General features: G+C 54.4%; 3 protein-coding genes across 15 annotated transcripts; 2 read left to right on the top strand and 1 right to left on the bottom strand.

Moving 5' to 3' along the window:
- Positions 1–1057: 1057 nt before the first annotated feature.
- DHX38 (DEAH-box helicase 38) lies at positions 1058–11553 on the top strand. Its single transcript, NM_001030582.3, has 26 exons — positions 1058–1676; positions 2131–2315; positions 2463–2567; positions 2977–3136; positions 3253–3371; positions 3513–3589; positions 3803–3958; positions 4871–5032; positions 5118–5225; positions 5629–5741; positions 5849–5986; positions 6225–6411; positions 6501–6686; positions 7128–7268; positions 7452–7562; positions 7958–8074; positions 8324–8431; positions 8545–8657; positions 9216–9424; positions 9508–9662; positions 9738–9893; positions 9969–10103; positions 10187–10312; positions 10681–10776; positions 11028–11149; positions 11285–11553. Exons 1-26 carry the CDS (start codon positions 1354–1356, stop codon positions 11367–11369), a joined length of 3693 nt encoding a protein of 1230 aa, NP_001025753.1. The 5' UTR covers positions 1058–1353; the 3' UTR covers positions 11370–11553.
- On the bottom strand, positions 3036–19961 carry PMFBP1 (polyamine modulated factor 1 binding protein 1). Of its 12 annotated transcripts, none has more exons than XM_046899688.1 (14): positions 16608–19961; positions 16202–16365; positions 15926–16015; positions 15535–15768; positions 14600–14891; positions 13996–14236; positions 13786–13912; positions 13422–13610; positions 13111–13266; positions 12692–13030; positions 12276–12385; positions 12120–12194; positions 11863–11956; positions 11539–11661 (listed from the first exon to the last, which is right to left on the bottom strand). In XM_046899688.1, the coding sequence occupies exons 4-14, from the start codon at positions 15691–15693 to the stop codon at positions 11572–11574; spliced, it is 1872 nt and encodes a 623-aa protein (XP_046755644.1). In that variant the 5' UTR covers positions 15694–15768; positions 15926–16015; positions 16202–16365; positions 16608–19961; the 3' UTR covers positions 11539–11571. The 12 variants fall into 12 exon arrangements, 11 of the variants coding, with proteins under 11 accessions (XP_025010110.1, XP_046755644.1, XP_025010113.2 ...); XM_025154345.3 differs by lacking the exon at positions 15926–16015 and having other exon boundaries at positions 14600–14708; positions 14787–14891; positions 16202–16331; XM_046899686.1 differs by lacking the exon at positions 15926–16015.
- On the top strand, positions 13303–20969 carry LOC121111704. Of its 2 annotated transcripts, XM_040707234.2 has the most exons (3): positions 13303–17027; positions 19021–19076; positions 20748–20969. In XM_040707234.2, exons 1-3 carry the CDS (start codon positions 16382–16384, stop codon positions 20967–20969), a joined length of 924 nt encoding a protein of 307 aa, XP_040563168.1. In that variant the 5' UTR covers positions 13303–16381. The 2 variants fall into 2 exon arrangements, with proteins under 2 accessions (XP_040563168.1, XP_046755654.1); XM_046899698.1 differs by having other exon boundaries at positions 19021–20934.
- Positions 20970–22100: the final 1131 nt, after the last annotated feature.

Raw genomic sequence — 22100 nt, 5'->3', positions numbered from 1 at the left:
GCAGCAACTGCTGCTTCACACTGGACTGCCAGCAGTCTCTTTGCCTGTCCTTGAGTAAAGCTGTGTGACTTTGACGTAGTGTTCCCTCTGCAGCAGTTCCCCTGCACCATGGGATTGCATGACAGTGCTGAGCTCCACCAAACCTGAAGAGCAGCCTTTCACAAGAGTGGAAATGAATGCTGACCTATGGCTGTAATCCTTGGCTCTCTGGTGCTGTGTACCCTGCACCACCTCCTTTATTTCTTGGATGCCTTGATTCTGACATGATGCTGTCTGCAGCTCTAGCAGGGATATCTGACCATTGGCTTTCAAATGCTGGCTCTGGACACAATCCTGGGAAGCGCTTGCTCGCCTGGACTGAAGTCGGTTCTCCTGACCGTGGGAAAGGTGTGTGTCCTACAGTGCTTTTGCCTGTGCTCTGCTGCTGATCTATGACAGCCGTGGAGATGTTTATGCCTTCCAGCTGTGCTGAAGGCCACCTGAGTGTGGTGGTGCTCAACCATACCAGGGTGTGGGCTGTGATCTGTGCACCCGTGGGCAGGCCAGGGCTGCAGCCCATCCTCCGGCCTGTGCTTTTGGCTGAGCCAGCCTCGAGGCAGCCAGGCTGGCGCCACGGCACGGCCAGAAGTTGCTTTAAACCCAGCCGCGATGGCTGCAGAGGGACAGTGGGACAGCGCTGTCTATTCCTATAATTAAGTGCCACAGCACCTCTCTAAATGCTGGTGTGGTTCACGGCTCTGGGCTCTTAGGTCGTGCTGTGCCCTGCGCTGTGTTTGGGCTCAGTCAGAAGGTGCTTTTGAAGGCGGACGTGCTGCCCATCCCACCTGCCCCAGAAGGACTATGCGCGCCAGGGACAGGTGGGCTACGTTCTGGGCCGAGGCCGCGGCGCCGCCTTTACCTCTCCGAGTTGCTGAGAGACGAAATGCTGCCGGCGGCGGAGGGCGAGAAGTGCTGGCGGTACGGTGCACAGCCGCCGCCCGGGGCCCTTCCGCCCCGACTCCATGTTCTTCCGGTCGCGCCTCGTGGCGTCATAGAGTTACCGTGCCGGAAGTCCGCCAAGGGAGCTGTGGGCCGCCTTGTTGTAGTGGCTGTTGGACTCTATGGTCTCTGGAACACCTACAAGCTCCGTCCTTTCTGTCTATGGTGCACGAGGCCTAGAGCGGTCCTTCTCGCGGAGCACTGTAGGGCAACCATGGCGGCGCTCGGGGGGTTGCGTTACGGTCGCTGAGGCAACTGTTGGCAGGAGCGGGGTCGAGCCGGCCCTGCCGCGCGGAGTGGTTCCCCGTAGGCCTCATGTGTTCCCGCCGCGGCCCGGCAGCCCGTTCCTCCGCAGCTTGGTAGCGACGGGCGGCGATGACCGAGGCGGGCGAGGCGTCGCTGCACCGGCTGGCTGGGACCGGCCCCGAGGCCGAGGCGGGCGGGCTGGTCCCGCGGGCGCGCAGCGCCGTCCCCGAGCAGCACGTCTTCAAGGCGCCGGCGCCGCGGGCATCGCTGCTGGGCCTGGACGTGTTGGCGGCCCAGAAGCGGCGCGAGCGTGAGGAGGAGGGGACGAGCGGGAAACGGTCCCGGGTGTCCTCCTACAGGGACTGGGAGGAGGGCCGCGACGAGGCGGGCAGCCCCGACGAGGAGGAGGACGAGGAGGAGGATCGGAGCGGTCGCAGCACCCGCAAGGACAGGTAGGCTCTCTGCGGGCCACCGTGCCCGGGCAGCCGCTGGAGCCCGGCTGTGAGCATGGCGGCAGCTGCATGCTGTGGGGATCTCTACCCCCGGTCCTGGAGCAGGGCTGTGGGACATCTGTGGATTTAAGGAGATCCCAGAACAACTTTCTGATTGGTGCCTGCCCTGAGTTGTTAGGCCAGGAATGTTCTGAGATGCTACCAGGCCTACAAACACCTGTCGCCCTGTGCACATCGCCTCTGCCTCCTGATCTTTGGAAGCAGCAGTTTGCTTAGAAGTACTTATGTCTGAAAGCCAGGATGTGCTGGGCTATCAGTGGAGTGTGGAGAGAGCATTCTCAATCACATGCTTCTGCTGTAGCAGAGATCAGGATCAGAGCTGCAGGAGACAATTTAGAGGCCAGCTATTCCTTAGCACTGTGGATTGTTTTTAACTTCTGTTTTACCTTTCTAGGCATTACCGTTCTGTCCATGTGGAAACACCTTCCTACACAGGTGGTGTCAGTGAGGAGTTTTGGGAACGCAGCCGACAGCGGGAAAGAGAGCGTCGTGAACACGGTGTCTTTGCCTCCTCAAAGGAGAAGGAACGGAAGAAAGAGCACAGTAGGGACCGAGGCCACGATCGTAAACGGGACCGTGGTAACTACTTAAGACTTTTGTGACTTTTTGCTTAGGTTTCAGTCTTTATCCTCTTTGTTGCCATTGACTAATGCTCAGTATATTTTTTAGGGGAGATTTGAAAGTTTGTTTTTACACAGGGTGCCTGACCCTGTTTTCTGTCTACAGAGGACTGGGACAGAAGTCGTCACAGTAGCAGATCAGAAAGAGATGGCTCGTTGGAGCGAAACAGCAGGAGAAGTGAACCAGAGAGTCCCAAGCATCGTCCCAAAGGTAGGAGTGGGACTTGGTAGAGATTGCAGATGAGGCCTAACAAGAAACGTTTTTTAATTTTGGGGGGTTTCTGCTGTTCTTGTTAGTACAAGTGCAAGTGAAGAAGCCTACGTTTTTTAAGACTTGTGATTAGGACACACATAAAACTTCAGGAGTTTGGGACTGGGAGTGATCTGCCAGGTGTGTGTGAAGATCTGGCCAATCCCTGCCCAGTGGGGTCTGTTCTGAGTCTGTGTGATAGAGATGTGGTTCTTTGGCAATTTTCCTTGGAGTATATGTGTGTGTGAACACCTTTAGAAGGAGGGCAGATGGGTACCCTCTCTGCTCCTTGTTAAAAGGTGTAAAGTCGCCCTGGGATCTTAGGATCACTGTGTGAACTCTGTGTGTCAAACTCAATCTCCTTTGCTAGATGCAGCCACGCCGTCTCGCTCCAGCTGGGAGGAGGAGGACAGCAGTTACAGCAGTTCCCGCCGCTCACAATGGGAATCTCCTTCACCCACACCTTCCTATCGAGACTCAGAGCGCAGTCACCGGGCATCACGGGACATAGATCGGAGAGACCGGGACAGGTATCAGTAGCTGGGTGTACAGTCTGTTATCTGGTGATCTGCAAGAAAGGGAAGGGTATGTGTAAGATGAACGCCTATCTTTGTGCACTGATTTTTCTCTTGTGCTGTTTTCTCAGGTCTGTAAGGAGCAGGTATTCAGATAAGACACCATTGCCCACCCCATCCTACAAATATAATGAGTGGGCTGATGACCGGAAACACCTGGGGTCCACACCACGACTGTCCAGAGGTAGAGGTGAGGAGCCTAGAGTGGGCTGTTGAGGCTGGACAGTGACAGAATCCCTGTGTAGCGCAAGGATGGGTTTTGTGGGATTTCCTCCACATGCGACAGCCTGGTGGGGCTGGTGGCCTGTGCTGACCATCTCGCCTTCTTTAGGGCGGCGTGAGGATGGGGAGGAGGGCATTGCTTTTGAGACGGAAGAAGAGCGCCAGCAGTGGGAGGATGACCAACGGGTAAGAAGCCCGGGCAGGGAGCAGGGTGCTCAGTAGTCACCAGGTTCTTGGCTGCTGCCACTTACCCCAAGGCACCGGTAGGTCTGCCGCTGGTGTTGTACCAGGCCGTTGGTGGTAGGCAGCTTTCTCCCAGTGGCCAGGTGGGGAGTGGCACCACGGTCTAGCCCAGCTGGGCAAGCAGCACAGCTCAGTGCTGCATCTCTCTCCTCCTAGCAAGCGGACCGGGACTGGTATATGATGGATGAAGGCTACGATGAGTTTCACAACCCCTTGGCCTACTCATCTGATGAGTACGTGAAGAAGCGGGAGCAGCACTTGCACAAGCAGAAGCAGAAGCGTATCTCTGCACAGCGGCGGCAGATCAATGAGGTAGGGGCAAGATGTGGAGCTGGCTGCTCTGAATGTGTGGAGACTGTTTGTTTTGCTGCCTCTGGAGGGACCCACTTGTTGATGAGTTTCACTGACAGATAGAAGAAGGCTGTCTTCATCCTGGCCTATACCGAATGAGAGGCTCAAAAGGAAACTATTGTTACGTTCCTTTGGAAAGTGCAGTCCTGCATCTCCTGCATGAGTCGGAATTTACAGTTAGAGTGACTGCAGTGCATGGGTGTTCACAGCTGCAAGAATTTGAAGGGCTATGCTATACAGGGGGCATAGGTTACATTATTAAGACTGTCTGCTGTTCCTCTGGTGGACTCTCAGAGCTGCTTCCCTCAGCATAAGAGTAGGTTTGTCTCCAGGCTTTCTAGCATATTCAATGTATGGTAGGGACGTTGTAGACTGTTTGCCTTCCATTTCCTTTGAGACAATTCTGTTGACTGTATACTTTATGTGGCCAATCTCTGTTTCCCATACTTGTCTTTAGTTAGTGTTTCTTTCCTAACGCTCATCTGTCGGCTCTGTAGCCTAAAACCCTCAGTGTTACTTCTCCACATTTCAGGTTTACTTATTTTTGTCTATGGGTCTCCAAGCTCTTTCCCTTTTGGGGAAGGAAGACCAGCAGATGCAGCACTGGATCATTTCAGTGCTTAAAGCTATGTACCGTAACTGTGCTGTGTATTGTAGTCAGTTACATATCTGCCTTCAGTAGTTAGCTGCTTTTAACTTTTTCTTTTAAGAGTAAGTTAAGGCATCCTCAGTTGGCCATGGTCTTGTAGCGCTTTGCAGCTAGCTGTATTGCTTAGTTTATTGCCTTGGAATTAGTTTGGGTAATGTATGGTTCTTGAGTTTTGGGTAATGGAAGGTAATAGTTAAAATCTTCTGATATGTTCTTTCCTGAAGGATAACGAGCGCTGGGAGACAAATCGCATGCTGACCAGTGGTGTGGTTCATCGGATTGAAGTGGATGAAGATTTCGAAGAGGATAACTCAGCCAAAGTCCATCTGCTGGTGCATAACCTGGTGCCTCCTTTCCTAGATGGGAGGATAGTCTTCACAAAACAGGTAGAAGCTGTGGCTAATGGTGCCAACGATGGGGAGCCTCGCAGATGTGAGCTCTCTGTGTTGAAGCAATGCCTCTTTCCTCTAGCCAGAGCCAGTCATCCCTGTAAAGGATGCCACTTCCGACTTGGCCATCATAGCCCGAAAGGGCAGCCAATTGGTGCGCAAACACAGGGAGCAAAAGGAGCGTAAAAGGGTATGCTGAGACCTCACTGTACGTGTTATGTAATGCCTCACAGCTTTTGTTTGGACTTTGTAGAATACAAGCTTTGATGGTAATGGTAAGGCATTCCCCATATTTGTGTGATCTGACATATCCTGTTAGTCCAGTTCATTGCATTGTCTCACAAGTATCTGTTGTGACTTCCTTAGGCACTGTCTGGGATGTTAATCGCTGTGCATTTGTGCAGGGGAGTTTGATCCAAAGGACGTTTGGATGGGTAGAGAAGAGCAAGTGGAAGAATATAATGTAGCTCAGACACAGTCAACATTCAGTGCGGTAGCAGGATAGATCTTACCATGTCTCAGCAGAAGAGTTCTGAGGAAGAATATTCAGGAAGGTAGTGTATTAGTCTTTACACTGCTCTTTGTGCTTCCAGGCTCAGCATAAACACTGGGAGCTGGCAGGCACAAAACTGGGAGACATTATGGGGATCAAGAAGGAGGAGGAGAAGGATGAGATGGTGACAGAAGATGGCAAAGTGGATTACAGGTAGGAGATTTTGAATGACTTCTACCTAGCTGGTGGTGGTGCGCCTGTGCTGTAGGCAAAGCGAAGTGTGTGAGGAGACAACTTCAAGACTTCTCATGTTTCCTTAGGACTGAGCAGAAGTTTGCTGAACACATGAAAGAAAAAAGTGAAGCAAGGAGTGAGTTTGCCAAGAAGAAGTCAATTCTGGAGCAGAGACAGTATCTGCCCATCTTTGCTGTGCAGCAGGAGCTGCTTTCCATCCTCAGGTATGACTGCTAGGAAACTGGTCATAGTGCAATCCTGGGGCTTTGGCTTACATCTCAGGATCCCAAGTGAGAAATTTACCTGGATATGTGTACCCTCAGAAAACAAGGCCTATTGCTTTGTGTGATTGATAGCAGCTCTCCTGCCAAAGTAGGACAACTTTTGGGTGGCCAGTCAGAGCTATGAATGAAGAAGCCTGTCTTTGTGGTGTATGAATAAATATCATTTCCCTTTCTCCAGGGACAACAGCATTGTGATTGTGGTTGGGGAGACAGGGAGTGGTAAGACAACTCAGCTGACACAGTACCTCCATGAGGATGGCTACACAGACTATGGCATGATTGGCTGCACACAGCCCCGCAGAGTGGCGGCCATGTCGGTTGCCAAGCGGGTCAGTGAAGAGATGGGAGTGCGTCTGGGAGAGGAGGTGAGTTCTGGCAGCATGTGTAGGCATGCAGCCTCTAGACAGTGCATGTACAGGCCTGTTGAAGACTTGCTGATATCTCTGCCCCCCAGGTGGGTTATGCTATCCGCTTTGAAGACTGCACGTCAGAGAACACGATAATCAAATACATGACAGATGGGATCCTCCTTCGTGAGTCGCTACGAGAGGCTGACTTGGACAACTACAGCGCTATCATCATGGATGAGGCACACGAGCGCTCACTCAATACTGATGTGCTCTTTGGCCTGCTTCGGGAGGTGTGTGTGAGCCTGGAGTAGGAGGACAGCAACATAGGGCATAGGAGCTGGTCTTAGGGCAGAATATTGGTAGGGACAGTGCTTCTCTCCCAGGTCAGAGCAGAGATGATGAATAGAGACTGCCACATCTCTGACTGCACTTGCTGCTTAAACATCTTGTTCTTTGTTTCTTAAATCTCCCCCTTAGTGTGCTGCCAAAGGTTTGCTGGTATAAAGCACCTCTAGATACAGGGGTGTTTGCAAGTGTAAGACTTTCTCAGCTGGGGACAGCCTGTCTTTTTAACTGGACAGTGCACGTTTGTGTACTGTGGCATTAGTGGTTAGTGTTTCCAGAATACAGTGGAAGCTCAGCCCTTTGCTGTTTTTTTCAGTAGTGATGGAAGAAGCCTGGACCCATGTACAAATATCACTTGCTTATCGTCCTTCTTATCTATTTTCTAGGTGGTAGCACGACGCTCGGATCTGAAGCTTGTTGTCACCTCTGCCACCATGGATGCTGATAAATTTGCCTCTTTTTTTGGGAATGTTCCCATTTTCCACATTCCTGGGCGCACCTTTCCTGTTGATATTCTTTTCAGCAAGGTATGGTCAGTATAGTAGAGAGAGTTTGTGTTGTGAAGGGGTTGTAAGGGTTGTAACTTGGGTATGCCCCACTCTGCAGTGATCAGAGAGGAAAGACAAGGGGTAGCTTTGTAATGATCCAGTCCTATACACAAAGTGGGGCAGATGAGATTACTGGTGTCTAATGTGAACTGTGTCTTTCAGACACCGCAAGAGGATTATGTGGAGGCTGCAGTGAAACAAGCTCTGCAGGTCCATTTGTCTGGTGCTCCTGGAGACATCCTTGTCTTCATGCCTGGTCAGGAGGATATTGAGGTGAGCTGGCTGGCCATGAGCCAGCAGTGTGCCCTTGTGGCCAAGAAGGCCAATGTTATCTTGGGGTGCATTAGAAAGAGGGTAGCCAGCAGGTCAAGGGAGGTGATCCTCCCTCTCTACTCTGACCTGGTGAGGCCACATTTAGAATACTGTGTCCAGTTCTAGGCTCCCCAGGTCAAAAAGATAGGGATCCCCTAGAAGGAGTCCAGCAGATGGCCACAAAGATGATTAAGGACCTCTGGGGTATCTCATATATGAGGAAAGGCTGAATAACCTGGGTCGGTTCAGCCTGTGGAAAAGGGTTGGACTTGATGATCTCCTGAAGTCCCTCCCAACCCCTGCAATTCTGTGATTGATTCGTACTTTCTTAATCTTATGTTAACACTTGTGTCTAGGTGACATCAGAACAAATTGTGGAGCACCTTGAGGAGCTGGAGAAGGCACCTGCACTTGCTGTACTGCCTATCTATTCTCAGCTGCCATCGGACTTACAGGCCAAGATCTTCCAGAAGGTGCTGATGTGTACTCTGATAGGACTGGGCAGAGGTGAAACTAGCACAGGGAAGACTATTGGGCATGAGAGAGAGGTGCAGAGATGTCTTTTGTGTGGTACTTAGAGAGAAGGGAAAGCATGTACCCCCTTTTACTTCCCAAGAAGTCACCCATGTCCTTCTAAGTTCTGTATAGCTGTTCTGTAGTCTTCCTCAGTGGTACAAAGGCTGTTGCCCAAAGAATTTGACTGATGTGAGGTGTGTTTGCAGGCTCCAGATGGTGTCAGGAAGTGCATTGTTGCCACTAACATTGCAGAGACCTCACTGACAGTGGATGGTATCATGTTTGTTATTGACTCTGGATACTGCAAGTTGAAGGTAAGCAAAGGTTTCCTATATTGTTCCTGGATCTCTGGCACTGGGTTGATTGAGTTCTATGGCAGTGAACCAGCCTTCCTCTTGCTTCAGTCCGCTCTCCTTCTGCCCTTCAGGTTTTCAATCCCCGTATAGGCATGGATGCACTGCAGATCTACCCCATCAGTCAAGCCAATGCCAATCAGAGAGCTGGCCGAGCTGGCCGAACAGGCCCAGGTCACTGCTTCAGGTAGGCTCATTACTGGTGTTCCTATCCCTATCATAATTCACATCTGGACATCTGGCTATGTATTTTTTTTCTCACTGAATAGCTGTTCATTGTCTTGAACCTACTGTGGGGACGAGGACTCTGGGCAGGCCTTGAGCTTTCTGGTTTGGACCCAGTGTCTCTGCAGAGAAAAGAATATGCTCTCATTTCTTCCCTTGCCAATCTTCACTTGTGACTCTTTCCACCTTTGCTGAACCAGATACTTTAATGCTCTCAGGTTAATAGCCAAGCCAAAAGCAGCTTTCTCAAGGCTTTTCTTTGAGGCTGGTTTGCACCAGGGAAAGACTGTGTTTGAGAGGGGGTGTACATTTACGCTGCAGCCCAGGTGCCCTTATGTGCTGAGGAGGCTGCACAGTGGCCTGAGGAAGAACTTCCCTGGGGTCCTGCTTGTCGGCATGACTGAGTGCAGAGCTGCTGCTTTGTGCTGTGCCTGGCTGGGTTGGGAATAGCTGGTCATTCACTGAGGAACACTGGGTTGGCCTGAAGGGGAGGGGCAGGCTCTTGGCATCTTTCCCCCAGGCTCTACACCCAGAGCGCCTACAAGAATGAGCTGCTGACAACCACAGTGCCTGAAATCCAGCGCACCAACCTCGCCAATGTAGTGCTTCTGCTCAAATCTCTGGGTGTACAGGACCTGCTGCAGTTCCACTTCATGGATCCACCTCCTGAGGACAACATGCTCAACTCCATGTACCAGTTGTGGATTCTGGGGGCCCTGGATAACACAGGTACTGGCTACAGGGGCAGGCTGTCAGCTCACACAGAACTGCTAGGACCTGCCCACCTGCTGATTCTTACAGTATTCCTCCAGGTGGTCTGACCTCAACAGGACGTCAGATGGTGGAGTTCCCACTGGATCCTGCGCTCTCCAAAATGCTCATTGTTTCATGTGACATGGGCTGCAGCTCTGAGATATTGCTAATTGTTTCCATGTTGTCTGTGCCTGCCATCTTTTATCGGCCTAAGGTACTTGTTTGATCTTCTGGCAGTTTGGGGCCTTCATCTGCACTCTGACTGACGTGTTCTTTGCTTATTCTTCAGGGCCGAGAGGAAGAGAGCGACCAAGTGCGGGAGAAATTTGCTGTCCCAGAGAGTGATCACTTAACTTACCTGAATGTTTACCTGCAGTGGAAGAACAACAACTACTCTACTCTGTGGTGCAACCAGCACTTCATTCATGCCAAGGCCATGCGGAAGGTGAGGCTGTGGCAATGAGGTTCAGGGAGGGAGCCTTACATGGGAGAGGGATGTGACTGTTGTGTATCTGTGCAGGTGCGGGAGGTGCGTGCCCAGCTCAAGGACATTATGGTGCAGCAGCGCATGAGCCTGGCATCCTGTGGTACTGACTGGGATGTTGTCAGGAAGTGTATCTGTGCTGCGTATTTCCATCAAGCTGCAAAGCTGAAAGTGAGAGGGGTCTATGCTCATCTGGGTGATAAGAGACTCTCCCCACTGGGAATGAGTGCGCTAACCACACTTATCCTGTGCAGGGCATTGGGGAGTATGTCAATATCCGTACAGGCATGCCTTGCCACCTGCACCCCACCAGCTCCCTCTTTGGCATGGGCTACACTCCAGACTACATTGTTTATCATGAGCTGGTCATGACCACCAAGGTAAGCTTGAGCTGAGGGCTACCAGGAAGGGCAAGCTGTGCTCCAAGGGAGCTGGGAAGCTTTGCCATGATAGTAGGATCTCTTGGAAGGTCCCTTTCTCAGCCTTTCTCATCTCTAGCGACTGGGTGTATCTGTGTAGTCTGCAGTGTCTTGTTTGTCTCTTTTGTGATATTTTCCTGGCTTATGTGGGATGTCTTTTAGTCTCACCAACTCCAGCTCGTAGAAGCTTTTGAAGTCAGGAGGAATTGTCTGGAAAGGAGAACTGCCATCAAAAAGTGGAGGAGGGAGGGAGCTGCCATGGCTCTGTCAGTGATGCCCAGGCCCTGGCTGTCATCCTGCTAACTAGATCTTTCCTTCTGTTCCTGCAGGAATACATGCAGTGTGTTACTGCTGTGGATGGAGAGTGGCTGGCAGAGTTGGGCCCCATGTTCTACAGTATCAAGCATGCTGGCAAGTCACGTCAGGTGAGTTCTCCTTTCCAGGACCAGATGGGAGACAGAAACAGTGGGCTACTACACTGGAAGGGAGAGTGTGTGCCTTGGTGGGGTTCCTGCTGCATACGGCCCCACTGCACACCTGTTATGGGGGAGGAAGTTCAAGCTAGTTTGTTTGTTTGTGTGTTTTTTACATAGAGAGATCAGGGTTGTGGGCCTGAGGAAAGTCTGCTGCTGTGCAGGCCTCTACTTGTTCCTGATTTGCTGCTGCTTTACTGCAGGAGAACCGCCGACGTGCAAAGGAGGAAGCATCCGCCATGGAGGAAGAGATGGCTCTGGCTGAGGAGCAGCTGCGTGCCCGCCGGGAGGAGCAGGAGCGCCGTAACCCGTTAGGCAGTGCAAGGTGAGTGCTGACACTGTGGGTTCCCTGCTTAAGAGCAGTAGTGAGCTGCATGGAGGATCCCAACTTTCCCACAGGTGTTCCTGGTGCAAGAGAAGTTTTCATCTTCCACTAATCACCATTGTCCTTTCCTGGCAGATGTACTAAAATCTATACACCTGGACGGAAGGAGCAGGGGGAGCCCCTGACGCCACGACGTACCCCAGCCCGCTTTGGCCTCTGAGAAGGGAGTGCCCATTGCTTCAAGGCATAAGGACTTTCCAGGAGCAGCTGAGTCTTAGGGCTCAGTTCCTCTGACTGCTGTGAGGCTCTCTACAGCCTGTGGCCCGGGAAGGCTTTGATGCTTTGTACTATTTTTGTTACAGAACAAAAATAATTTTATTTGTTTAAAGGTTGTCAGTCTTTAACCCTTCCGTTGTTTTGTGTCACTTTTCATCCTGGAGGTGAGTTCCAGGCAGAGGCAGCCTTGCCAAGTTCTGCAGGGCTCGTGCAGTCAGGTTGCTGCCCTGTAGAGCCTGGGACAAGGCAAAGAATTGCTTTGGCATGGAGGACAAAGACAACCTGTGCCTGGCCCAGCTTTGGCCTGGACTACTGCAAAGGCAAGTCTTCCATAACGTATATCCTGGGCAGGCAGCTAGTGCCTAGCTGTCCCTGTACACAAAAGAGCATCAGCTTAGCACTGTTTTGGGCCAGGTTGTGACTGTTACTCTGCTCACCTTCATCTGCTCATGATTATGGTACTGTATATGTGTTCTAGCCCTGAGGTATATGTTTTCCACGTGCAAGCTGTCCAGTGTGTCTTGAAGATGTCTGGAGGACAGGCAGGGGAAATGAGGTAAGGTAGTAGTGGTGCAGAGACAGTCTTGCTCTGCTGGCCTTGCAGGACCTTGGGTAGTCCAGCAGTTCATCTGTCCCATGCACCCCTGTGGGTGACAGTAAGTGCTCAGACCCGCTCCCCATGCTCATTACTTACTGGCTGTCACCTGTAAACTCTGCAGCCTGCTTGACTTGCTGCTGGATTTTGTGTTGTTGTTTCTCATTTGGCTGCCTGAAAATGAGGCATAGGCTGAATTAGTTGTGAGAAGGCAGCCATTGGCCCCAACCTACTTGGGTAAGGCTTCTTACTCACATCTGCTCTTTCAAACTCTGGTTGTTATTGACCAGCATCGGATTCCTGTCCTGATGCAGCCTACTGCTATTAGAACAGGCTGAGGTGTGGGAAGCATGCAGGGTTTCTACCTGAAAAAAAAACAGTCCTCTGTGCTGTGTTTGAACTCACATGGTCCTCCTCTACTCAGCCTCTACACGCCCAGGGCAGAAGGAAGGTGCATGAGCAGAGCTGTGCAGAGGTAGCAGCCTTTGGGGGCTGAGCTGTGAGTCTGCAGTTCCCTGTGTCTTGGGATAACTGCTCTGGAGAATGAAGGAACCATTACCTCAGCAGTCTGGACAGAAACTCCTAATTTCATGCTGAGGGCACCTTTCTAGCAACAGAGAAAAGAGGACTACTTAAAGAAGAACAAGATGTTCAGCACTGCTGCTGCTTACAGAACCACCGCCTCCTCCCTTGTTGGTCTTGGCTCTGCAGTTAGCCCATTCCTGGCCTGGCCTTTCCACCTCTGCCCTGCCTGTAGCCCAGGATCTGTCCTTCAGCGGTGCCTGGGGCTCAGGTTGCACTCCTCCTGCCCTTGGGCTGTGGTTCCGCCTGTTCCTGGCCTGAGCCTGTTTCATGGCCTTGACGAGTTCTTCCTTGAAAGCCAGCTCCGCCTTGCAGACAGCCAGCTCGTCTTCCCGCCTAGCCAGAGTTCGCTGAGTGTCCTGGTGTAACTGCTGCCAGTACTGAACTTGGCTGCTCAGCTGTTGCAGCTTCTCCTGGAAGGAGTAGGCCTGCCAGTGGCACAGAGGGATGTTGAGAGACATGCAGGCTTAGCAGAGGTGCTTAGTGGGAAGGCTCAAGCCATGCTTACCTCCTGCCGGCTCTGTTCCTGGGCCTTCTGTTGCTTCTTCAGTTCCCTGTGGAGCTGCTGCCTCTCTTCCTCATAATGACAAAGGAGTGGAAGATTGTGGCCTATCTTTCTCTGGACTTGGGCCAGCTCTGCCTTCAGGGATGCCACTTCCTCCACCTGCATGAAAAAGGCTGGCAGTGGGAGTGGCCAGACAGAGGAAGCTGGAGCTGCACTCAGGGCCAGCGCTGTGGGCTCTGTCCCTCTGCAGCTCAGGCAGGGGGAGCTGCATGGCAGCTGGCTGCATCGTGTGGCTGCCCTGTTTCTGCCGTCACCTGTTGCAGCAGCTCTGCTATGTGCTTTCTGCTGGAGGCTGCTTTCTGCTGCAGGTCGTGGATTGTCTGTCTGTGTCTACTGAGCTGCTGTAAGTTTTGCATCTCCCGGGCCTTGGTGGCTGCCAGCACCTCCTGCTGCTGTGCCAGGCTGCGCTGCAAGGTCTGGTTCTGCTCCTTCTGAGCCCTCAGCTGCAGAAAGGTTCCACATGAGTAGAGGCCACAGTGCTGTGCCACTGCTGCTTCCTGTGCCCTCCCCCTGAGGATTCCAGCTCCCTGCTGCATGGGCTTTGTTGCAGGCAGTGGGGCGCCCGGTGTGCCAGGCTGAGCCCCCCCCTAGTGCCCCCAAGCTTGGCTTGCTGCCTACCTGCTCCTCCAGGGCTTGGAGTTGCTCTTGGCTCTTCTGTAGTTCCTGTTTGGCATGGGCAGCAGCATGCCACTGGCTCAGCTCCCTCTGGAGCCACACTGCCAGCTCCCTGCAAGCATGGCCACAACTGGAGCAGCCCTGGGTCCCCTCCCTCTAAAGAGAAGGCACGGGGCAGGAGTCTGCCTGTGCTGGGGCATGGTGCCCACATACCTGCTTTCTGCTGCCACCTGTGGTGCTTGCGGCTCCACTATGCTGCTGTCAGCTGGGTGCTGTGTGCTGCTCCTTGCACAAGAGCATGGTTGTTCCTCTGTGCGCTGCATGGTGCTCCCTGCACATGGCCACAGCTGTTCCTCCTTGTGCTGTGGGTGGCTCTGAGCTGCCAGTGACCGTGCTGGGACCTGGGCTGCTTGAGACAGGGCTGCTTGGTGGCACTGCCTTCTGCCCTGGGCTTCTGAGTAAAGAGGGGCAGGGCTCAACCCTGCATCGCAGATCTGGGGCACTGACTCTCCTCAGAGCTCCTGGGCTGCTTCCTGCTGCACTCAGGGCCCTGTGTGCCATGGGCCATGTGCTACCTGCTCACCTCTCCAGAACTGTCTGGGACAACACCGCGCTGTAACTCTGCAACCGGTGATGCCTCACATGCACAGGGACCCTTCTCATTCTCCCTTACATTGCACCAGGATACCCTGAGTGCTGCTACAGCACATGAGCGTGGCAGCCCTGAGCTCCATGCTGGAGCTGCCAGAGCAGCAGGCTGCAGGCCCCACTTGTCCTGGCCCCATTAACATAGATGTTCCTCTCTGTGACCTCCTACCTTCCTTAGTAGTTCTGTGCCCTGTTGATGACATGTTCTGTGCCCAGCACTGATGCTCTTTGATTGCCCACTTCTTCCTGTGGTGCTTTGACCCTGCTTGCACGGTCACCTGTGGGAGCAGCACATCGGGGCACTGCCTGCCAGCTCCTGGTGGTCCGCACGCTGGCACTGTGCCTGAGGCACGGACCTGCTCAAGTTGCTCTGTGTGCTCCTCCAGGAGATCATCACTGGTACTGGAACTACTGCAGGAATCTGCAGAGGTGGCATCTGTCTGAGCTGCGTCCTTCTGGCTCTGTGGATAGGTGCAGCGCTGTGTGTGGGACCCCAGCAGAGTGCACTGTGCCATGCTCTGCCCATGGAGGGGCTGGGACTGGGGCTGGAGAAAGCTGAGCTGGGGCAGCCTGATGGTAGTGGGCTTTGGGACAGGCTTTTGGCAAAGGGACACAGCCAGTCCCATGGGGCTGCAGCTCCTGGCCCTTGGTCCCTGCCACAGACCTTGGTGCCCTTCCCAGGGTGGCAGTGTCTGCTGTCCCCCAGCAGCCCTAGGCAGCAGCCCCTGACCCATGCTGGGGCGCAGAGGAGGGCAGCAAGCCCAGCACCGTGGCTCCCAGGCTGCAGGGATGGAACAAGTGCCACGATGGTTGGTACTGCTGGAGACCCCGACCCATGGGGGCTGCAGAGACCCAGCTCTGCTCTGTTGAGCAGACAGACCCACAACAACTGTCTGCTTGGAGCTGGGAGTGTGGTGCTGCATTTTTGTCCTGCACATGGCAGCTAGAATGTGCCCTGTGCTCTGAGGGCTGATCACTGCCCTCTGCAGAGCTGTTGGGTAGCAGTGGTGCCTCGCTGGGTCTGAGATGGTTGCAGGGGACATGTGGCTGAGGGTGGGTAACTTGCACAGCCCAGCCTGTGGCCTTTGCACTGGGCAGCGGTACCTGTTCCATCATCGCCTGGTACTGGTGCTTCTGAGAGATCAAGTCCTGGTGCTTCTGCTCCACTGCAAACATCTGCAGCTGCAGCTGGGCCAGCCGCATGAGGTTCAGGTGCCTGCAGTTGTCCAAGTCCTTCTGCAGCGTCTGGAGGAAGGCTAGCATGTCCTGCTGCTGTGAGTCCTGGCATGTCCAGGCCTCTCCATGCTGTGGCTCCAGCACTGCTGCTTCTCTCTGGTCCTAGGACACAGCACGAGCAGCAGCTTGTCTGTGTCATGTCTGTGCATGGTACCCGGTGTCAGCCCACCCTGCACCCCTGACAGACACTGGGGCTGGACAGATGTGCTGCAGGGCCAGGTTCTGGTCAGCAAGCAGCACTGGACTGCTGGGTGCAGACCTCTCCCCGTATGTCTGTTCAGCCGTCTCCTGGGGGTCTCAGGCACTACTGCTGCCCAGCTCTGCAGCATGCTGGTGTAACCTGCGGCGGCTGTGAAAAAATGGTGACAGTTGCACCAGAGCAGCTGCAGAAGAGCCGGATGCCCTCCCTAAGCCCTCGCACTGTTCCCAGGCCCCAGGGGTGGGCTCTCTGTTGGCACAGGTGATGGCTGCCCAGGGCCTCCCCACTGCCTGCCCACCAACCTGTGCTGCACACCCACTGCCCAGCACTGCTTACCTGGGACCGACAGGACTCCATCTCCTGCTGCTGTGGCTGGGTGGGGCTGCTCAGCTCTGCCATGATCACCTCTGCCCCTTGTAGGCCTCCCCAGGTCTCCCTAGGCTGGCATCTCACTGCAGGAACCTCCCTGAACATTCCATATTCTGGTCACGTTCTCTGTGCTGGAGAGACCAGTACATGGGACAAGACAACCACAGACAGCTCTGGGTCCCATGGAAGGGGACAGCTAGGGACATCACCCAGCCCTGCTCACACCATTGGTGCTGCGGCTCCCAGGAACACCCGCTGCCTGTGAAGTGTGGTACCACTGCCAGGCTGGAGGCACACGGGGTTCACCCAACCCCAGCAGCATCAGTCCCTCCTCTCCAGGGTGCAGAGCCCCAGCAGTGCCTGCAGCTCTCACCTCCCTATGCCACACTCCCCCTTGCCCACGCTGCGTCCCCGGCACGGCATGGCACACTTCCCACTGTAGCCCAGCCCTGGCCTGGTTCTGAGGACAATGCCTGGAACCAGAACCCGGTGACACAGTGCCTGGCCCAGGTGCTGCACAGCAAATCACTCCTGGTACCACTGTACCCAGTACTGGCAGGGGCCAAACCTTCTGGCAGCCTCGTGCTGCTCTCATGTGTTCACACCCTCACATCTCTGTGCCATCCTTGTGCCACACTCCAGCCATGCTGCCGAGGCACGGAGCGGAGCTGTGCTTGGTGCCATGCCCTGGGATGGCTGCGTCCCGGCAGGGCTCGCGGAGCTTCACAGTGCTGCCAGAGGAGGGATCGACTGCATCGACAGCAGCTGCTGCTCCGTGCTTCTGTCCAAAAAGGTAAAAGTAACAGGAACAAGTTGTTGGAAATTAAATTTCAATTTCTCCACGCCCTTCCCTGTCTACGTGGCTTCCCGGCATGGATCAATAGTGTTTAGACAGCCAGGGAGATTTTTTTTCCCCTTTTAAAGCATCAGATCAATAGTGGGAAAAAACACAGCACTGATCCCTCTGCTGCATGAGCTGTGGTACCCACACAGATTGGGCCCGGCAGCCCGGCAGCGCAGTGCCCACAGCACAGGGGGTCTGGCAGAGCCACTGGGAGAAATGGGGTCTGAGGGGGCTGAGTGCAGCCCTAACACTGCTCAGAGGCTCAGGAGTAGATGTGGTGCCCGTGGGTGTGGGAAGGCCTGGAGGAGCTGACCTGGTACAGATGAGCTCCCGACCCCCACCTGCCATGCCCTCACCACACTCTGCAGTTCCATGGGTGGTGTTTCAGCTGGGAATTGGCACTGCTGTGCAGAACTGCTATGCTGAATTTAGCCTTACTTTCTGCCAGAGCAAGGGAACAGCATTTCCCAGCAGCACCGCACTGTGCTGAGCCATGCCAAGTCGTGCCAGGCTGCCTGCCCTCGCCTGCTGCTGGGAGAATGCGGGGCTGAAGCAGTTGCTCCGCTGGGTGAGCCAGCACCGCATGCCGAGCAGCACTGGGGTTGGAGCCGTCTCACTTTAATTACTGCCGCAATGTTATTCTTTTCAGTGCCACGTTAATTGAAATTAAACAGCTGCCACATTCTGGCTGGGACAAAAGTGAATCCATTTTCATTCCTCTCTGGTGTAATGAAGACTGACATGCTGTGAGGAAACAAAAGCGATCCAGCTGCTGCCTGCAGCCACACACACACGGCAATTACCAGGGCGCCGTGCAGCCCGGCCTCACCCCGGGGCGCTGCCACCGATGGGCGCAGCGGGGGATGCAGTGCCCACGTCCTGGGGGAAGCACAGGAACACCGCAGTGAGCCCGGACGCTGAGCCCAGGGCCTGGTCCCATTTGTTCAGATGAGTCCCAGCCATGGGGCCATGTGTGGCGCTGCCCCTCTGCCTGCCCTTGCTGCCGGGATCACCCATCTCGGCAGGGTCACCCGTCTCGGTGGGCTCGGTGGCCTCAGCCCAGCACTGACTGCTGCTGGCAGCCCCACACGGCCCCAGTGGCTGAGCAAGGTGGGGGCCGAGCGAGGTGTCTCCTCCCAGTCCTATTCCTTCCTCTTTTTTAGGACCAGGCATGTGTTCATGATGCCATTCAGTACTTTAAGATATGCAAAATGAGGCGCTGGTGCAAACCTCATTAACACCCGCCTCCAACATCATTAAGATGTTTCCAAGAAAATTAATTGAGAGACTCATTAAAAATAAATTAAGAAAAATGCGTTGCAGAGCGCCTGCTCCGAGCTCGTAAATCACGGCCCAAAGCTCCCGGCTGCAGCGCAGGCAATTAACGGCAGCCGATTTGTTTTATCCTGACTGCGAAAATTAGAAAGCAGACGTGGAGATTAGATTAGGGACGTCTGTCAAGCGGAACTCGGAGTGAATATTTTAGGATACTAAATAGAAATCGGTAAAACAAAGCCAAGACTCCATTCATAGCAGGCGGGCAGAGGTGTGGAAGGAGGATGGAGTGAGGCGCAGCATCCCAGGAGTGGCACTGCGGTGCTTCGATGTGCACACACTGCCGTGTGCAGCCACAGCCCGGAGAGCAGCACCCACTGCTCCTCTGTGCCAGCGTGCAGAGCCGGCTCTGGAGCTGCTGCACCGCACAGCCAGAACTGACGCGGTGCCTCTGTGCACACAGCTGTCCGCAGGGCCTGGACCTGAGGGTCCCACGGCACTGTCAGACGGTGTGGGCTGAACGTGGTTCCTCACGGCCATCCTCAGAGGCGGTGTTTAGAACAGTGCCCGTGTTTTTGCTGTGCTCTGAAAATCAGGAAAAATCTCTGGGTATGGAAGGCGTTAAATCATTACATCCTTTGTTGTCTCGTCCCCTTTGTTCATCCAGGTCCAGCTCCCTGCGCACCCAACAGCTCTGGGCAGTGCTTTAGGACATCTGTCCAGGTATGCAGAACATTTCAGAGCTTAGAAGTCCCCTGCACTTTAACTTCCGTTCCATGGCAGCTCTGTCCTTGCTGTACCTGCCACAGCACTGAGGGAATGTTGCCTCTGAGCCACCGCTAGGTGTGATTTCAGTTAAATCTCAGTATTTATTGCCCATGCTAATAATGGAATGTCCTGAGAACACCGTCTGGTTGTAACCAACTCACTGGCACCAGCGCAGCACCTTTCTCAGCAGCTGCCTTCCCACCACTGACCATCGGCACTCTGTGCCTTTCCCAGCGCTGCCTGCCGGCTCTGCCGGCTCCGTTCTCTCCAAAACCTGTCTGCTTTGCAGCAAAAATTTTCCATGCTGCGCCTTTGCCTGAAGATGCACTTAATTCAAATGTTTGATTAACCTCCTTTCAACCATTTCCGAGTTACGGAATGAGTGGAAAAATACTCACATGTAAGAACTGACTGGTGTTAAAAATAACTCAAACCGCAGGAAAAATAGCTGCATTTTTTCAGCTTAACTGGGCTTCGTCCCCACAGGGCCCCACGCTTCCCCCAGAAACAAACACAAATACAGCAACATTTGGGTGTGCTCAGATAGTGAAGCCGAGGCCTGGAAGGGGATGGAGAGAAAAGAGGAAACTGGAAGGGGAAGAGGAAGGGGAAGGGAAAAAGGAAGGGGAAAGGAAAGGAAGGACTCCCACTTTTTCTCAGCCTCTTTCCCATTTTTTTGGCTCCACTTCATTGCTTGCCTTTTCATCTGTTTTGCACCTTTCCACCCTTTCTCGGTCTCCACTTTCAAGCTGGTGAAAAAGGGTGGGGCCAAACTGAAAAGTGGAGGGTGGAAGGCCACAGAACTGCAGACACCACAAAAGGGGCGAGCGGGCGGCGAGAGGCTGGAAGTCAGGAAAAGAAAGGAGGATGAACGCGTGGGAGGTCCGAGGCCAGGAGAGGGCTGGGTGAGAGGTGAAGACCAAACGGGACTGGGAGGGGTTAAGGGCAGCCGAAAAGAGCCGGAGCCCCGAGGGGCGCGCGGTCAGATCAGATCCCCCCGCCCGGCTGTGTCTGTCCAGCGGCGCCCGGCAGGGGTCGCCCTCGCCCCGCGCTCCCCGCGTTGGCGGCCGTGGCGGCTGTGGCTCCTCCCGCCGGGGCGCGGCGCTGCGGAGGGGAGCGCGGAACCTTTGTTCTCCGGAGCCCTCCGGCAGCCCCCGCCCCGCGCTCCGCCCGCGCCGCAGCGCCCCCTCCTGGGCCCGGCGGGAGTTGCCGTCTCGATTGGCCGCTCGCGGAGCCGGGGCGCTGCCTCGGTCACGGAAAACGCCCGGCGGGAGCGCGGCGCGGCTCAGAGGCGGCTCGCGGCGGGGCTGCACGCTGCGGCAGAGCGCGTTCCCCGACCGTATGCGGAGGGCTCCGAGCCGGACCCCGTCCTATGGCTCCTCGGGGCGCATGGTGGGGCCCGGCGCCCCTACCGGCACAGGCACGGGCGGGGACGGCGGACAGACGGAGATGTCACATCCCGGCCCGAACCTGACGGGTGCGGGGGCGGGGGGGGAATTCCATTCCACCAGCAGTGCCCTTTGGGTTCGCGGAAGGGAAAACAGAGCAGAATCTGTGGAATTTTAATGAGCCGTAAAGGTTATTCCTCTGCTGCTGTAGTGATAATTTGCAATTCTCTGTTCGCAGGAAGAGGGTATCGGCTCCAATCACATCTGGGTACCGTCTGGGGCATACTGTGTGTGTTTGGCTGCTGAGGAATATCAACAAATACGAATTATCAGCAGCGTGGCCAGAGTCTGCAGGGGAGAAATAACGAACAGGGAAGGTTTGCATGGCTTTGCATTCTGCAATGAAAATGATCTCATTATCCTTTCCGGAGACTCAGACAGCTACTTGAAAAATACTTAGGAAAAAAACACAGCAGCTCTGGGGAGAGAGCCCTTCCCAAGCAGGGAGGGAAAACAGAGCAGAAGGAAACAGCGTCAGTGGCAGACATAGGTGGGAGGCTGCCCTGCTGCATGCCCAGCACCTGCTGGGAGTCATCACCAATGTGGGAGCAGGCAGAAGCACTGAGAGGCATAGGAGTGGTGAGAGGAGGTGCGGGTCAGCCCCAGCCCTGCACAGCTGGAGGTGTTCACCAGCCCAGCCCAGAGCTCCCTGGCAGCACTCATGTCCCGGCAGTGCCTCTCTGAGCTGTATGCTATCACAGCAACCACCTCCACCACTGTTACTGCATTGTGCTTCCATCTGCCTGTAGGCAGAGAACACACATAGCCGCACAGGAGCTGCCACGTGTTTCTGTAAGAACTGTGTGCTGGAAATAAGCAGAATGCAGAAATACTGCAGGAAGAGAAAGGAGCAAAGAAAACGCAGCACTGCTTAAGTCTGGACACAGAATGTGATGCTTAGGTTCTCCCTTCAGCTGTAAACCACAGGGAGAGGGATGATGCTCCCTCAGGGAGCTACTTCAGTGTCAGCTTTGGGGATTTCCTCCTGCATCAGCAGCAATAGCAACGAAGCAAAAGATAAGGGGAAAAGGTAACTGAGGGGAGACAGAAACTGGAGGGGGACTGCATAAGTTGGAAAGACTCCTGCGGTGGGGACCAGAGGGAGAACCTCAAACATAAAAGGGGGGAGGCAGGTGCAGGACTGTAAAAAGAGCCATTGAGGGATCCTTGTGCCTTTCTTTATGGTTAAGCTTCACTCTGACCCTGTAGCAAAAATGCTGAGTCATGGCCTTGATTGAGCACCTGGTGGGAAGGCAGGGCCAGCCCAGGGGAGCTCAGGTGCATGCAGTGTACCTGAGTGATGGAAGGGGTGGAGCCAGGATCCTCCCCTGCCCAGACCTCATTTAAGGGTTGGCAGTGGAGGTGAGGGTATGTTTCTCCTGGTCCCTCCCTACCTGTATTCTTCCAGAGGTAAGCAAACTGTCTTTCTTTGTGCGTGTGGCTGCTGCATTTGGGCTTACCCTCACTTGCAGCAGTCTAGGATTGTGCCGCTCTGATGTTCCTCTATACCCCACCTAGTGCAGCTGGTGAG

The sequence above is a fragment of the Gallus gallus genome, chromosome 11, assembly GCF_016699485.2.
Source record: "Gallus gallus isolate bGalGal1 chromosome 11, bGalGal1.mat.broiler.GRCg7b, whole genome shotgun sequence".
NCBI lineage: Eukaryota > Metazoa > Chordata > Aves > Galliformes > Phasianidae > Gallus > Gallus gallus.
The sequence above is the reverse complement of the archived record's forward strand: the minus strand, read 5'-3'. Positions and strand labels throughout refer to the sequence as shown.

What these genes read in the sequence shown, in the direction of transcription:
- LOC121111704 (XM_046899698.1), top strand. Translation starts at nt 19,691, where the DNA reads ATGGAGAGAAAAGAGGAAACTGGAAGGGGAAGAGGAAGGGGAAGGGAA.
- PMFBP1 (XM_040707217.2), bottom strand. Translation starts at nt 15,473, where the DNA reads ATGTCCCCTGCAACCATCTCAGACCCAGCGAGGCACCACTGCTACCCA. An exon ending in CAGGTGGCAGCAGAAAGCAG is followed by an intron (nt 13,913 to 13,995) that starts GTATGTGGGCAC and finishes GGGCTGCTCCAG; the next exon opens with TTGTGGCCATGCTTGCAGGG. An exon ending in AGGAACAGAGCCGGCAGGAG is followed by an intron (nt 13,031 to 13,110) that starts GTAAGCATGGCT and finishes TGCCACTGGCAG; the next exon opens with GCCTACTCCTTCCAGGAGAA.
- DHX38 (NM_001030582.3), top strand. Translation starts at nt 1,354, where the DNA reads ATGACCGAGGCGGGCGAGGCGTCGCTGCACCGGCTGGCTGGGACCGGC. An exon ending in AGCGGCGGCAGATCAATGAG is followed by an intron (nt 3,959 to 4,870) that starts GTAGGGGCAAGA and finishes TCTTTCCTGAAG; the next exon opens with GATAACGAGCGCTGGGAGAC. An exon ending in AGGCCAAGATCTTCCAGAAG is followed by an intron (nt 8,075 to 8,323) that starts GTGCTGATGTGT and finishes GTGTGTTTGCAG; the next exon opens with GCTCCAGATGGTGTCAGGAA.